General features: G+C 50.1%; 4 protein-coding genes across 4 annotated transcripts; 2 read left to right on the forward strand and 2 right to left on the reverse strand.

The window, feature by feature from the left end:
* The first annotated feature begins 241 nt into the window (after nucleotides 1-241).
* On the forward strand, nucleotides 242-1,324 carry FOIG_03042 (40S ribosomal protein S13). Its single transcript, XM_031200673.1, has 4 exons — nucleotides 242-511; nucleotides 567-599; nucleotides 717-763; nucleotides 823-1,324. Exons 1-4 carry the CDS (start codon nucleotides 310-312, stop codon nucleotides 994-996), a joined length of 456 nt encoding a protein of 151 aa, XP_031070441.1. The 5' UTR covers nucleotides 242-309; the 3' UTR covers nucleotides 997-1,324.
* On the reverse strand, nucleotides 635-2,212 carry FOIG_03043 (uncharacterized protein). The gene is made up of 3 exons (XM_031200674.1): nucleotides 1,775-2,212; nucleotides 1,423-1,634; nucleotides 635-1,371 (listed from the first exon to the last, which is right to left on the reverse strand). Exons 1-3 carry the CDS (start codon nucleotides 1,916-1,918, stop codon nucleotides 1,299-1,301), a joined length of 429 nt encoding a protein of 142 aa, XP_031070442.1. The 5' UTR covers nucleotides 1,919-2,212; the 3' UTR covers nucleotides 635-1,298.
* Nucleotides 2,104-6,877, forward strand: FOIG_03044 (uncharacterized protein). Its single transcript, XM_031200675.1, has 2 exons — nucleotides 2,104-2,720; nucleotides 2,772-6,877. Exons 1-2 carry the CDS (start codon nucleotides 2,215-2,217, stop codon nucleotides 4,828-4,830), a joined length of 2,565 nt encoding a protein of 854 aa, XP_031070443.1. The 5' UTR covers nucleotides 2,104-2,214; the 3' UTR covers nucleotides 4,831-6,877.
* Nucleotides 6,878-6,955: 78 nt separating this feature from the next.
* FOIG_03045 (uncharacterized protein) lies at nucleotides 6,956-9,564 on the reverse strand. Its single transcript, XM_031200676.1, has one exon. The coding sequence runs from the start codon at nucleotides 8,384-8,386 to the stop codon at nucleotides 7,694-7,696; it is 693 nt and encodes a 230-aa protein (XP_031070444.1). The 5' UTR covers nucleotides 8,387-9,564; the 3' UTR covers nucleotides 6,956-7,693.
* Between the last annotated feature and the right edge of the window lie 2,783 nt (nucleotides 9,565-12,347).

Below are 12,347 nucleotides of genomic sequence, written 5' to 3' on the forward strand. Positions count from 1 at the left end.
CTTCCTCTGGCAACACTTACAGTAGGTAAGATCTGGAGATAGCATCTGTAAGGCACCTTACTTAGTGCATTTTATCTACTCAGTGGGTTACTCCCATTTATCAGGTGGGATAAATGGGATTAACCCACCGGGTATCTAAGCCAACCCGGCACTCTAACAAAGAAAAGGCGCTAGATCTTCTCACGTGACAGCCTGTATCACGTGAGCAAAAAGGTTAGTGCGCACAAAAGGTAATTCTCTCAAAAGATCATTTTGCAACTCCACGACTCCAACACTGATCATCCAGCATCACCACGCCAAACCGACAAGATGGGCCGACTTCACAGCAAGGGAAAGGGCATTTCTGCCTCCGCTCTCCCCTACTCTCGCTCCGCTCCTGCGTGGTTGAAGACCACCCCTGAGCAGGTTGTTGAGCAGATCGCCAAGCTCGCCCGTAAGGGTGCCACTCCCTCTCAGATTGGTGTTGTCCTTCGCGACAGCCATGGTATTGCCCAGGTCAAGCTTGTCACCGGTAAGGATTGCGCGCATGGAAAATAAAGGTCAAAGCAACTAACAAATAATCGCAGGTAACCGAATTCTCCGAATTCTCAAGTCCAGCGGTACGGTTCCCTAAACGAATAAAGGATGTGGCGATGGAAACAAATACATCTACAACGGAGAAACACCATCTCCTTAATGCCTCTGTACGGTTGAGACTGACAGAGAGATCTTAACAGGCCTCGCTCCCGAGCTCCCCGAGGATCTGTACATGCTTATCAAGAAGGTACGCCAGTCATGTCAAATTTTTCCCCATTGCACAATTCCAGGCTAACAAATTAAAAGGCTGTCGCCGTCCGAAAGCACCTTGAGCGTAACCGCAAGGACAAGGACTCCAAGTTCCGCCTCATTCTTATTGAGTCCCGAATTCACCGCCTGGCTCGTTACTACAAGACCGTCGGTGTTCTCCCTCCCACCTGGAAGTACGAGTCCGCTACTGCCAGCACCATCGTCGCTTAAGCGAACACATGACGAAGAATGGCAGCATTGAGTTGGTGGTGATGGTTTCCCGGGTCACGGAGTTAGGGGACAAACATGGAAAAAATTGCATTTAGAGCCATGATGCTTTCTGCCCCCTCTGGGAGGATCAACAGCGACGTCGACCGCTCAAATAGAAAGCTCTTCGACCGCTGAAAGTACGCGTATGCAATGGGGCATTCTCAACCCAGTGACGATAAACTTATTGAACCTGAACGCCATCTATGCCTTCCGCTACCATGCCAATTGCGTGCTACCGTGGGAAATTTTGTGATATCGTGGATCTAGCCAGTACCTTCCAGTTCCTTTGACTTCTGAATGAGATACTCTCCTAGTACCCGGAGAGGATCACTCGGCCTGTGATGCTGTTAGTCGCCATTCACAAAACACAATAAAGGTGATAACTACTTGTCTTTCGCCAGTTGCTTCACGCCCTCTAACAATACTCCGGTAACTTTTGTGTTGAGATATCGCCGTGTTGAATCGCCATGAGGGGGAGCTTCGGCTGGTAGGCTAAGACCAGAATCCGGATGCGCAGAAGCAGCTCTGGAACCTTGCGCCGGAGTTCCTGTTCGTGCAGGTACGGGGCTAGGCGCATGAGTAGCTGGAGCAGGAGATGACTGTCAAGAGGTTAATAGTCTGTCCTCCAAATGGCGCCTGATACAAGAGGTTGATTATCGAAGAGAGGCGAGTCCGCGTAATGAGCGGAATCTGGACAAAAAAAACCTCTCCAGGAACATATAGAGCAGAGAGAACATACTGCAGGGTGATCGACTGGCGCATCAGACATTGTCACATCCTTCTGCGGACCGTCTGAGTTATGTCCATTGACAGCAGATTCAGCTGGTGCTACAACTTGCGGTGTCTCTGCTGCTGGGTCTGTTCTGGGGGTTTCGTCGGCCATTGTCGATGAGATCAGGCGATGTAAGGTAAGGTATTTAACAGAATGGCACTGTTGACAGGCACTTATCGAAGCTGCTAGAGTGGACAAAGGTGATCCTGTCGCGCCGGCTGATTTTCGGATCAAGATAAGAACCGATAATGTAGACACCCCGCGAGGTCATGTGCTTTCGTGTTCAGCTAGCGTGCCTACCTTGTCTTTGTCATCGCGTCCACATCGTTAGACATCCATTCGTTAACAGTGTTTTCAACTTCTACCCTTGCCGCTCTAATTTCATCTGACATGGCTCAAGTTGAATTATGGATGCGTTCGTGACGAGGCTTTCCAAGCCGCCGAGCCAGCTTCGAGAGCAAGTTCGCGGTGACTCACCAGAAAAGGAGAGGCCTTCCAAGCGAGCCAAACGGCAGGGATCACCAGACTCTGAGGGTGGCCTATGCCCCGATCACCCCCAGGATATCTCACCGAGGGAGGATTTTCCTGACAATGAAGCAGCTAAAACAAAATACCAAACTGAGGAACACCCTCGAATTACAGGTATTGAGAGCGCGTTGCCGCCCGCTGCTGAAGGCCAAGAAGCAGTCGAGCAGTATGAGACGATGAAGTCATCACAGGCCTCGGCGCATGTCGAGGATGACACCACAGAAACAACTCAGCCACTTTGGGTCAAGGGACGAAGCTCTATTTATGTGGATGCCTTCAATCTTGCGCTTGATACTGTCCTAGAAGAAGAATCACATTTATTTGATGGGAAAGAGACCGAGGTTTTCAAACAATGGAGAGAGCTGAACTACGAGGCTCAATATCTGTATGCCCTCTACGCATTACCACAAATCTGATACTCGCTCACACTTTAAAGCTACGTCAGGCTCTTTCTGAGGAAAACTGCATCGTGGCATCGCCATAGCCGTCTTGGATATCACAACGACATTTCGGACCTTGAGGCGGCGATAACTACCCTGCAATCGTCTCGTGTTCTGCCAGCGAGCACAGCCACCCCAATACAGAGCCCAGTTCATGATCTTGAACTTGAAGAGTCGAGACTGGATGAGACGTTCAGCTTTGCCGATAGGTCAGAAGATCATTTTGATTCTGTAGAAGAGGCTGCGTCGCTGCTGAGCCTAGACGAGTTGAAAGAGCTTGCTAAGGAAGCGAAGGTCCAAGGGCGCAATAAATCAGAACTCATTCGTTCACTAGTAAAGATGAGCAAGCAACAGTCTGGATTGATGTCGGTGGGCCTCAGCAGACACAACAGCCGTGGTTCTGTTTCCGAAGACCAGGAAAACTTGGATGCAAAAGCCAAGGGAAAGGACACCGCGAAGCTTCGGCGAGAAGATTCGAATCGAGAGCAGCATTTCCTTACAAAAATTCTCGCAGTACTTGGACCTTGCATTCGATTGTCGCCACCAGCCTTCAAGCTTTTTGAACGGGTGCATCTTGTGTTCTATCGATCGACGGAGTGGACAGAGAAATCACTTACAACAATTATTCTTGCTAAAATTGCAAGACGTCATTTTCCTGAATACATTGTGTGCCGAACTTCGACTATATTTATGTCGCGCCTGCACCTACTAGAGTATGAAACTGCCATCCGCATGGAGGCCGAAGTCGATGCATGGGAGTTCAGTAGCCCACCCGGAGATGAGGGCCTCAGACTGATGGTCAACATCTTTGAGAAAGTTTACCCGCGATGGAAGATATTAGTTGAAGAAGAGCAGCACAAGGAGCACACAGTCTATGAAATGGGAGAGGGTGCTTACTTGAGACGTTTCACGCCAGGCCATTCGTATACAAGAATTGTCCATAAAGCAGCACCAGTTTTTGGAAAGCTCAAACAACATCTCAGAGAGCATGAGCTGCTCACCGAGCTTCTCGATCAACGGCTGTTCCATCCTGCAAGACGAGGTAGTTGGTACCAACGAAAGGCTCTTCTGGAGGAGCATTATATGCCAGCTTTGGACCCGAATCCCAAATTCACAGACCCCGAACAGCAGAAGAAACATTGGAAGAAAATCGCAGTTGCTACTTGCGAGGCTGGCCTACAAGACCCGGACTGCCATCTGATATTTCACTATGACCTGCAAAAACGCCTTGTCAAGCTAGAAAAGAAACTACGTATACCACGTCGCTTACAACACGATTTTGGCCATGTTGATCTGCAAAAACCTATCGAACACACCATTAAAGGAATTCAACTCAAGAAGGATATCATTGCGAAGGGCGGTCGCCAAGTTTCAACCAAAACTATATGGCTCGATGAGCTAGACACCCAAGAGGAGTGTAGCGTTGAAGCAATGTGTCTCAGTCAATATCGATCAGAGGGTTGGAAGGGGTATCACGCTGAGGGTGGAATTATTCGCACTCTTTTCGCGTACCTCTTTTACGATATTCTCTTTATCTATATTCCAAATGTGTTTCAGACAGCATATCAAACATGTCCGCTGGATCTTCACACTGATGCTTTCTACCCGTCCCGAGCATCAGAAATCAATCACAGACTGGTCGAGATTGCCAATGGAGAGGCTCCACGACTCATTCGCAAAGTCTGGGAATCAGAACATGAGAGGAGAACAAGTGTGGTGGGCCTTAACTGGGATTTCGAGATTGACGACCTCGTAGAGCTTGCTGGGTGCTTCGAGGGAAGCGCTCTTGCAGCAGTATGCAAGGTGATGGCTCAAGAGTACAGACAACGAGGCGGCGGTATCCCGGATCTAATTCTGTGGCGCACTAATAATCTACCAGAAGATTCAAAAAAGGTGCCTGGAAGGCCAAAGGGAGAGGTTATGTTCTCGGAAGTCAAGAGCGCCAACGACCGGCTGAGTGATACTCAACGGCTATGGATCCATGTGCTTACTGGAGCAGGAGTAAAGGTTGCGCTCTGCAACGCCATAGCGAAGGAAGTGAGGGAAGTGGATTGATCCCATGTTCAAGACCAGAATGAACTTCGTGCTATTGAATCACGTTTCAAGGCAAGACGGGGACAGGGCATTTTGGTTTCCATCAAGCTAGAAGATGCATCTCAAGTTCACAACTGCCCTGCAATTTCACACTGCATTCAACCCAGCCAAACCATGGGGCGGCGATCTTCTCGTTCTGGGAAGACTATAATTATCTCCATGGGTGTGAAGAAGAGAGGTTCTAGCAAGGAGTGAGATCCGACAATCTGACTTTTGAGCCAAAATTAGCAATTGGCAAAGCATTCGAAACATGATCTAGGGCCTTGTTCCACCCAGCAGCCGGGTCACAGCGGTCTCAAACTCGTTTCTAATCTCAGACTCAGGGCTGAGGATCCCTCCTTGGTTTCAGATAGGCGGGAGGCGTGAGCTGGGCATCTCACGTGCATGGTAGCCAATGACAGGGCTGCAGACGAGACGGTGTGATGCGCAGGGTTGTCACATCACCACATGCGCATCTCGTCACTGGCGCATTCGGTGGGTTGGGCGAGTCAATAGGCTATGAGGGCTCTTAATCTAGGTTCTGTAGCCTCTCGGAAGCATCCTCTGCTTGCTGGACACGATGCCATGAGGAGCTGGGCTTCCGGTAAACTGGAGATTACGCGTGGTAGATCGGTGTTCTTTTTCACCTGTTGGACTTGTGCCATGGTAATTGAGTGATAGTGTCCCAGGACCTTGATCATCTGGATGACGAGAGGTGATGGAATGAGCTTGAGTTTGGGTGAGGTGTCAAGAGCCTAAGCTTAAGTTCACGGGCAGTGAGGTTCAACATATTGTCACAGGTTGGTGCGGACCAAAGATTCACGTCGTCACGTCCCTGGTGACAATACCACTGGGGGCCATTGGAAACACGCCAACTGGTCTGCTAGCGCATTGTATCCCTCGCAGTAGCTGGGTAGTATGCGCGAAACAAATCGACAAGAGTAGAAACGAGAGCGAGAGGGGAGATGCAGACACAGGCGCACCTGAAGCAAGACAACACGACACAACATATAGCGCAGGCATTACTATTACGGGCCATACAGGATAGACAAGAAACAACGCTTCTGCATGTCGCTATGTCCTCAATCCATTAAGAACCCCAACCCTCACAAATACAAATCGAAATCGTCGACCCACAGCCCTGGGCGCTTAGCACGGATCCAATCATGTCAACTCGCCCTCCATGGTGGGTGATGGGCTCTCCCGCCTTAGCCAATAACACATTCGAAGGCCATTGCCCGGCGCTTACAAGCCCAGTTTATGGGGCTCTCTAGTTCCGCTTGGACCAGGGTGCTGGGTCGCCAGAAGCTAGAGACCACGCCGCTTTTAAGTCTAAGTCTTTCTAGTGGCCCATCACCCCTGGGTGATGGGAGGGGGGTGCCGACAGTGGGCGAGCAGCATTGAAAGGATTCCTTAAGTTCAAATGGTTCCTTCGTACTGAATTCGCAGGGCAGCGCAGTGAAGATGCAGTGGTCCGAAAGAGAATAAGAGAAGCACAATATTGGGGGAACAAGAACTGCCAATGCTTCCCATGGCCCTCTCAGATGCCGCTTTCTGGCAATGACTATATCTGTCTATCTCTGCATACGTCCTGTTCCTTTGGCCCAAGAGTTGGCCCAGTGGAGTGCATATATACATGGATGCTTCATTCACGTCTTTGCATCTCGTCACAACGCGGACCGAAATGCAGAATGAAAACGGGTCAACAATATGTTCTTCATCGTTCACCCCCATGTAACCCATCGTTCGAACGAAGCCTGAGGCTTGCTGAGATGATCTCTCACAGGTGCTTTTGCGACCCATGCTAAGTCTCCCGACAAGGAACAAGGGTATATCCCATCACTTGGGAATAGAAGGAAAATAAGGCAGATTAAGAGCAGGTGGGGTTCAGAGAAGCTTCGAGCTGGCGGCCGTTCTGTAGGCCGCCAGTGCGACCAAGATACGCATCGAGGATATACCCGTTGTGCGGCCTGTTCTTAAGACCATGACAGATCCATTATAAACGAGCAAACAAACAAACAAACAAACAAACAAACAATCGATTGATCGATTGATCGATAGTGTGGCGATATCCCCAATTAGATAAACAGAACGAAACTTGTAAAAATGGTGACTCAGTCCAGGCTGGTAGGCTTGGCTCATATGATCAGGTACGTACCAGTCAGTCGGTTTCAGTCACCTAACACAGCACAAATCAGAGCACGCGACAAAATTGGTGTTTAAACAGCCCATGGCTTTATGAATTTTTGAGTAACGGCGCTGCTAAGAGCTGATTCTGCCCCCGATACACGGGGTCACCGAAGCTCAAAGCGTTGTTCAATTCTTCTTCTGACGGTCCCCTCCTCATCCATAAACAACCCTGTTAGAGGGTCGCTGTCGACTGCGTCCTAGTCGCTGATCACAATCCCTTCTCCCCCGAGCCTTTCCAAATGTGCTGGTATCGTAATTCTTGGTCCATGCTATGCCCCCAGGGAATAGCACATCCAAGTAGGTAATGAAATTTGTAGAACGCCATCAAACTCCTCCAACCGCACCTCCCGGTCTCCCCATTCCTGATTCAACTCCTTCCAAAGCGTATAAAAAAAATATATCAACAAGAGAATGCTTGAAGGTTAAACAGACGACAGTTTTCGCCGCCGCCAGGTGTCGAAGGCCTGCTCCATATTTCGCCTTGAGGTGTGCATCCTCGTCGTTTTTCGGTATGTTCTTGGTAACGATGCATGTCTAAACAAAAGAAAGTTCATGAAGTATTCGAAGGATCGTTAAAGGTATGAGTTGATTGAGCAGATGATCGTTTTGAGTGTGGACATGATGAGTTGGGTAGATAATGATTAGCTCAGTAGGTTTATTCCACCTTTCGTCTCTTGCCCTTTGGTGCTGGTGCCATTCTAGGTGTGTATGTGACAGTTCTTGTCACCACCTCTCGAATGTGTCGCACGCTTGTCCGTGAGGTCTTCTGCTTCTTCTCTAGTAGGCGGGCCTTGAGAGCAGCATCCCAGTCGAACACTGAATGGACCGGTCTGGCACTGAAGGGTGATCGAGCGGTGCTTGCGCTCAACGGCGAGTCGATATTAGAGACGCTGGGACTGGGAGGCACCTTGAGGCTGGGGAAACAGACAGGGCCAGTGGGAGGAGCAGACATAGGCGTGGAGCAGGTGAAGGGACTAGGGGGCACCATAGGAGCCGTCGCTGGGGGAGTTGGACGGGCAAATTTCTTTGAAGTAGTGCTTGAAGCTGAAGACGGAGGAGTGCCTTCTTCACTCTTGCTAGAGGTGTCGGTTTCCTCGCTAGTCGCCGTATCTGGGAGCGAGTCTGGGGTGGTCTGCCCTGAGCTCGTAGCTGGGGAGTTGAGAGCCATAGCCTTGGTGAGGAAGTCGGTATAAGCCATGGGTGGGCTAATAGGCGTCTTGAGAAAGTCCGGATCAGGTTTGAATGTGAAGGAGACGGCCGAGATAGGCGTTGCCGATGTGATCTCGGAAGGAAAGGTAGCGGTGACGGGAGTGGTAAGCTTCCCCAACTTAGGCTTGGCGGTAGGCATGATGATTGTTGAGTTGACGTTGGTTGTCGAGATCAAGACTGGTGATTATGGGCGAGCTGAAGAGCCTGAGCTGTGTTGATTATATGAACCAGCAGCCAATCCCAGATAGTGGGAACTAGGAGTACAGGCAGATAGAAGCAGCGAGTGAACAGACTACTGACTGACTGGAGAAGAAGCGAAGGTGAGAGGGTAGCAAAGGCAGCAACAGACGATTATAAGGAAAGGACTGCGTCAAGTATTTGGCGCCAGAGGATGAAATTGGGAAGAGGTGGGCGCTTGAAGAAGTGAAGGGGGTGTGAAGCAGTTGGAACAATGTGGGGCTATGACGGCCTGTGAGGGTGAAGGGGTAGAGGGGTGTAATGAAAGAGACGACGACCCCAGCTGGAGGTGTGGATAGGTAGGTAAGGTAATCTACCGTACGGGATACCACCAGACTGGGGCCGGGCGCGTGTACATGAGCCCGTACCAGACACGGACAACCACCAAGGCACCAGCAGATGTAGAGAAACACAGGACGATAGGTAGAACAGCGACAACACAGCAGTAACAAGCGCGTACAGAGATGCAGGATCAGGCCAAAGAGGGCGGCAACAACACGAGAGACCATGCAATGAGCCCGTGAGGGGATGTATGGCTGTGGTTATCACTGATATGTTGCTCTTCTCTGAGCACTCTGCTTCACTCCGCAGCGTGTTCAGCCTGCCCAATGATCTGTGTTGCCGGCAAGCTTGCGATGTGAAGATGTGACTGTGCGGTTCTGCCAGCCGGACAGTGACAGCTGTGCAGTATTATGCTACACAATGTCACTCTATCTCCGCTGGACCTTTGTTGCCGCACAGCAGCCGCCAATGTTGGTTCGTTGGTGGGTGGGCGCCATGCTGGTGACCAAGAGAATTCAGGTCGGTTAAGGCCGTTTGTACTGACTGCACAACTCTTATGCCTACCTGGTTGATGGTTGATGGTGTCGTGGCAGGACAATTCCAAGCCAACGCCTGGACCCAAGCTGTGATTGAGACCGTAGACTCTCCTCTCTTTCAAGTGAGAAACACGAGCAACAGTACGGATACTGGACATGTTGGTCGGCGGCTCAACCTTTCAGTTTTCCATTCATCATGGTTGGTGGGCAGCAAGAGAGACGAGGCGCTGTGATGGTTGTAAGTTGCAAGGACCGAAAGGTTGGATCTGGATTGGCTGACTTTGGCGGTGATAGTCGCGTTAAAAGCAGCATCAACCGCCTACGCCAACTCGAGAATAGGGCCATGCAACTGACAGGGGGCGGGACGTCTGCTGATTCGATGGAGCAGGGCTCAATCAAGTGTCCTGTGTAGTTTAGTCTCCCTGCTTTTTTTATTCTCGAATACGCCCTAGTCACCTGTCATCCTGGCTGAAATCTCCCTCTCAGGGAGCTGTTTGGTCGCCAGAGCCGTTGTTGGCGCCGGGGATTGCTTCCTGGCCCAGATGGTCGGGAGGAATGTGATTCGACCAAGGCAGGACTCGTGGTAGGCCTGGGAAAACACATGCGTAACTCTCCGGCTTTCACACAAACTGATCTGTTTTTGGCTCGCGGCGTGTCAAAGTACCGAGCGAATAGGATCTCATCCATGGCCTTTTTCACAATTCTGACAGCGACGAGGTAGGTTTGATGCTGACGAGTAACGGTTGATGCTTTGCAGCTGAATGAGTTTCTGGCGAGTTCTTTCGTAAATATTACGAGGATGAGGCTGGTTTGTCATATCCTTGAGGTCTATCTCGTGTCCCAGGTGAATGATGGAGGGGAACCCGGGGTCACTTCGTGTGCTTACAAGGAGATGAAGAGTAATCTAAAGCTTCTATCTTGAACAAATGAGTGCAATTAAGAGGTATGCATTGCCTAGGCAGGTACCTAGTATTCATTTTATTGCAATTTTAAAACTTAATACACTGGTGTTTTTCTTCATAATACTTTCGCAGATTCGATTACCATTTCCTTCAAACATCTCCAACAAATGGCCATGCTTCCTCCTCTACCTTAGTGAGGCTAACTGAAAGTGGATATAGCAAATCATTGATCACTGCTTCAACTAACTCTATCCTTGATCTCAATCATGATGCCAAAGTTCGAAACTAGCAACAGCCCCAGGCGTGACGCTTATTGGGTGAGCTATCAACGAAGATGAACATCTCGGCGAATAAAAGGTGTGGTCAGCCAATTCCAATGAGTGGTCATGCCTGTTGCCGTCAACTACGAGTATGAGATGCCAATCAGCGGCCAGGGACTTTTTTTTACAAGACAGATGGCCACCAATCAACGGCTGAACATTAACGACTTACCACACAGCATCAAACCAGAGATTGGTCGGTCAGGAATGCCTTCCAGCGGCCAATGACCTTGACAAAGGCATTTGGGCTGCAAGTCGACGCGCGCGCAAATAGGCCCGTGCTGGTCGCAAAGGCTCTAGGAAATTCGTTTACGGAACCTCAGTGTGTACGAAAACCAATACTGTGGTTGGCTTCGATATTTCGACCTCCTCTGGCGATACGCGAGACAACTAGATGGCCTGGGTCAACTCTATAGTTGGAGAAGCGCGCGTCAATGCGAGGCATAATTGTTGCAGCTATTCTTGATGGGTTGCTTGACCAACACTTGCTAGACCGTTCAATCTTCAAACAAAACACATGGCACAGGAAATGTATAATTGGGTCATCTGGCGTACTGTCGATAAGCGCCACTGATAATGGATGCCAGGACAAGCTTGCCGAAGACACATCATGGACCGCTCTTGTAGACCTTGGTCTTGCTTATGGCTCCAGACACGGCGTCATGCGCATGGCCAGCAGTTGGTCTGAACTTCTGAAGCGGCGTTTGCTTGAGGTTCTGCACATGATGGCCAGTACTTGCGCTTGTTGATCATGCACCTGGATCATTGTCATTCTTTCCTAGATCGCGAGCTCAACTCGTTTGGTGCTGTAACAAATGACGATACAGTATATGACACCGAGATCTATGAAGCATACGCTTCTTGACTGCGATTTGTTGCCCTGATATAATACAACGGCGGCCTGAGTCGGTTGCTCCGTCTCGTTAACCACGGTCTATTGTGGTCTGTACCGTTCATGGACAAACCGCTTATGGGTATCGATGCTGGGTCGAACACACAGGTGAAGCAACCCTCAATATCCTTTGCTGGCTAGCTCAGATAGTGACTTCTCACCTGCACTGTCCGAGCGGGTAACCCAGTGGTTTGTTTGTTTGTTTGTTTGTTTGTTTGTTTGTGTATTTTTCGTCTGGGTGGCTGTAACGAAGCCAAATCTCCTACTGGAGCAAAAGACGTGCTGAGCTAGCTAGGTACAGGATACCCCGCTTCCTTCACCATCCAGCATACCAAGGCACAAAAGGCGCTGTATTTTCTCGAGCCCGTCACCCGTCAGCGGGTTCGGGGGCATACTGTCGACTTTTTCCACCGACCAGAATTCTCTCACGCATCGCTACATCTGCTGACGCAGTCCACAATCTCCAGTAACCAAGTTGTAGCTCGTAGTCGTATGTCGTGGCGGCAGGGAAAAACCTTGGGAAGGAATCAGAGGCCGGCGGTGCGGCTTGCCTTCAAAGGGGAAAAACCCATCGCAATCGGCGTCGTTGATCGGGAGGATGTCGCTACCGATGCCACGGCACCGTCCTCCGATATCTAAGGCGTTCTGGTTCTGAGGTGCCGCCATTAGATCCGACAAAGGTGTTGTCAGAGAAGGCGAACTCTCCAAATTCCTTCTCTGAAAACTGCTGTTAGGGAGCCGATAGCGTCCCCGCAGTTTTTGTGTGGTCGCGTGGCCTGCAGAAAATCCCGCTCCTAGCACCGCACTAACAGTGCGTGCCAAGAAAGAATTTTTACAGGAGAGAGTTGGGGTAACCCAGTGGTCCTGCGCTTTGACTGGGTACAGGGTAGCAGTGTCATCGTGACACCCATTCTTCAATAACCTCCACTAC

This window comes from Fusarium odoratissimum, assembly GCF_000260195.1.
Source record: "Fusarium odoratissimum NRRL 54006 unplaced genomic scaffold supercont1.3, whole genome shotgun sequence".
Taxonomy (NCBI): Eukaryota; Fungi; Ascomycota; class Sordariomycetes; order Hypocreales; family Nectriaceae; genus Fusarium; species Fusarium odoratissimum.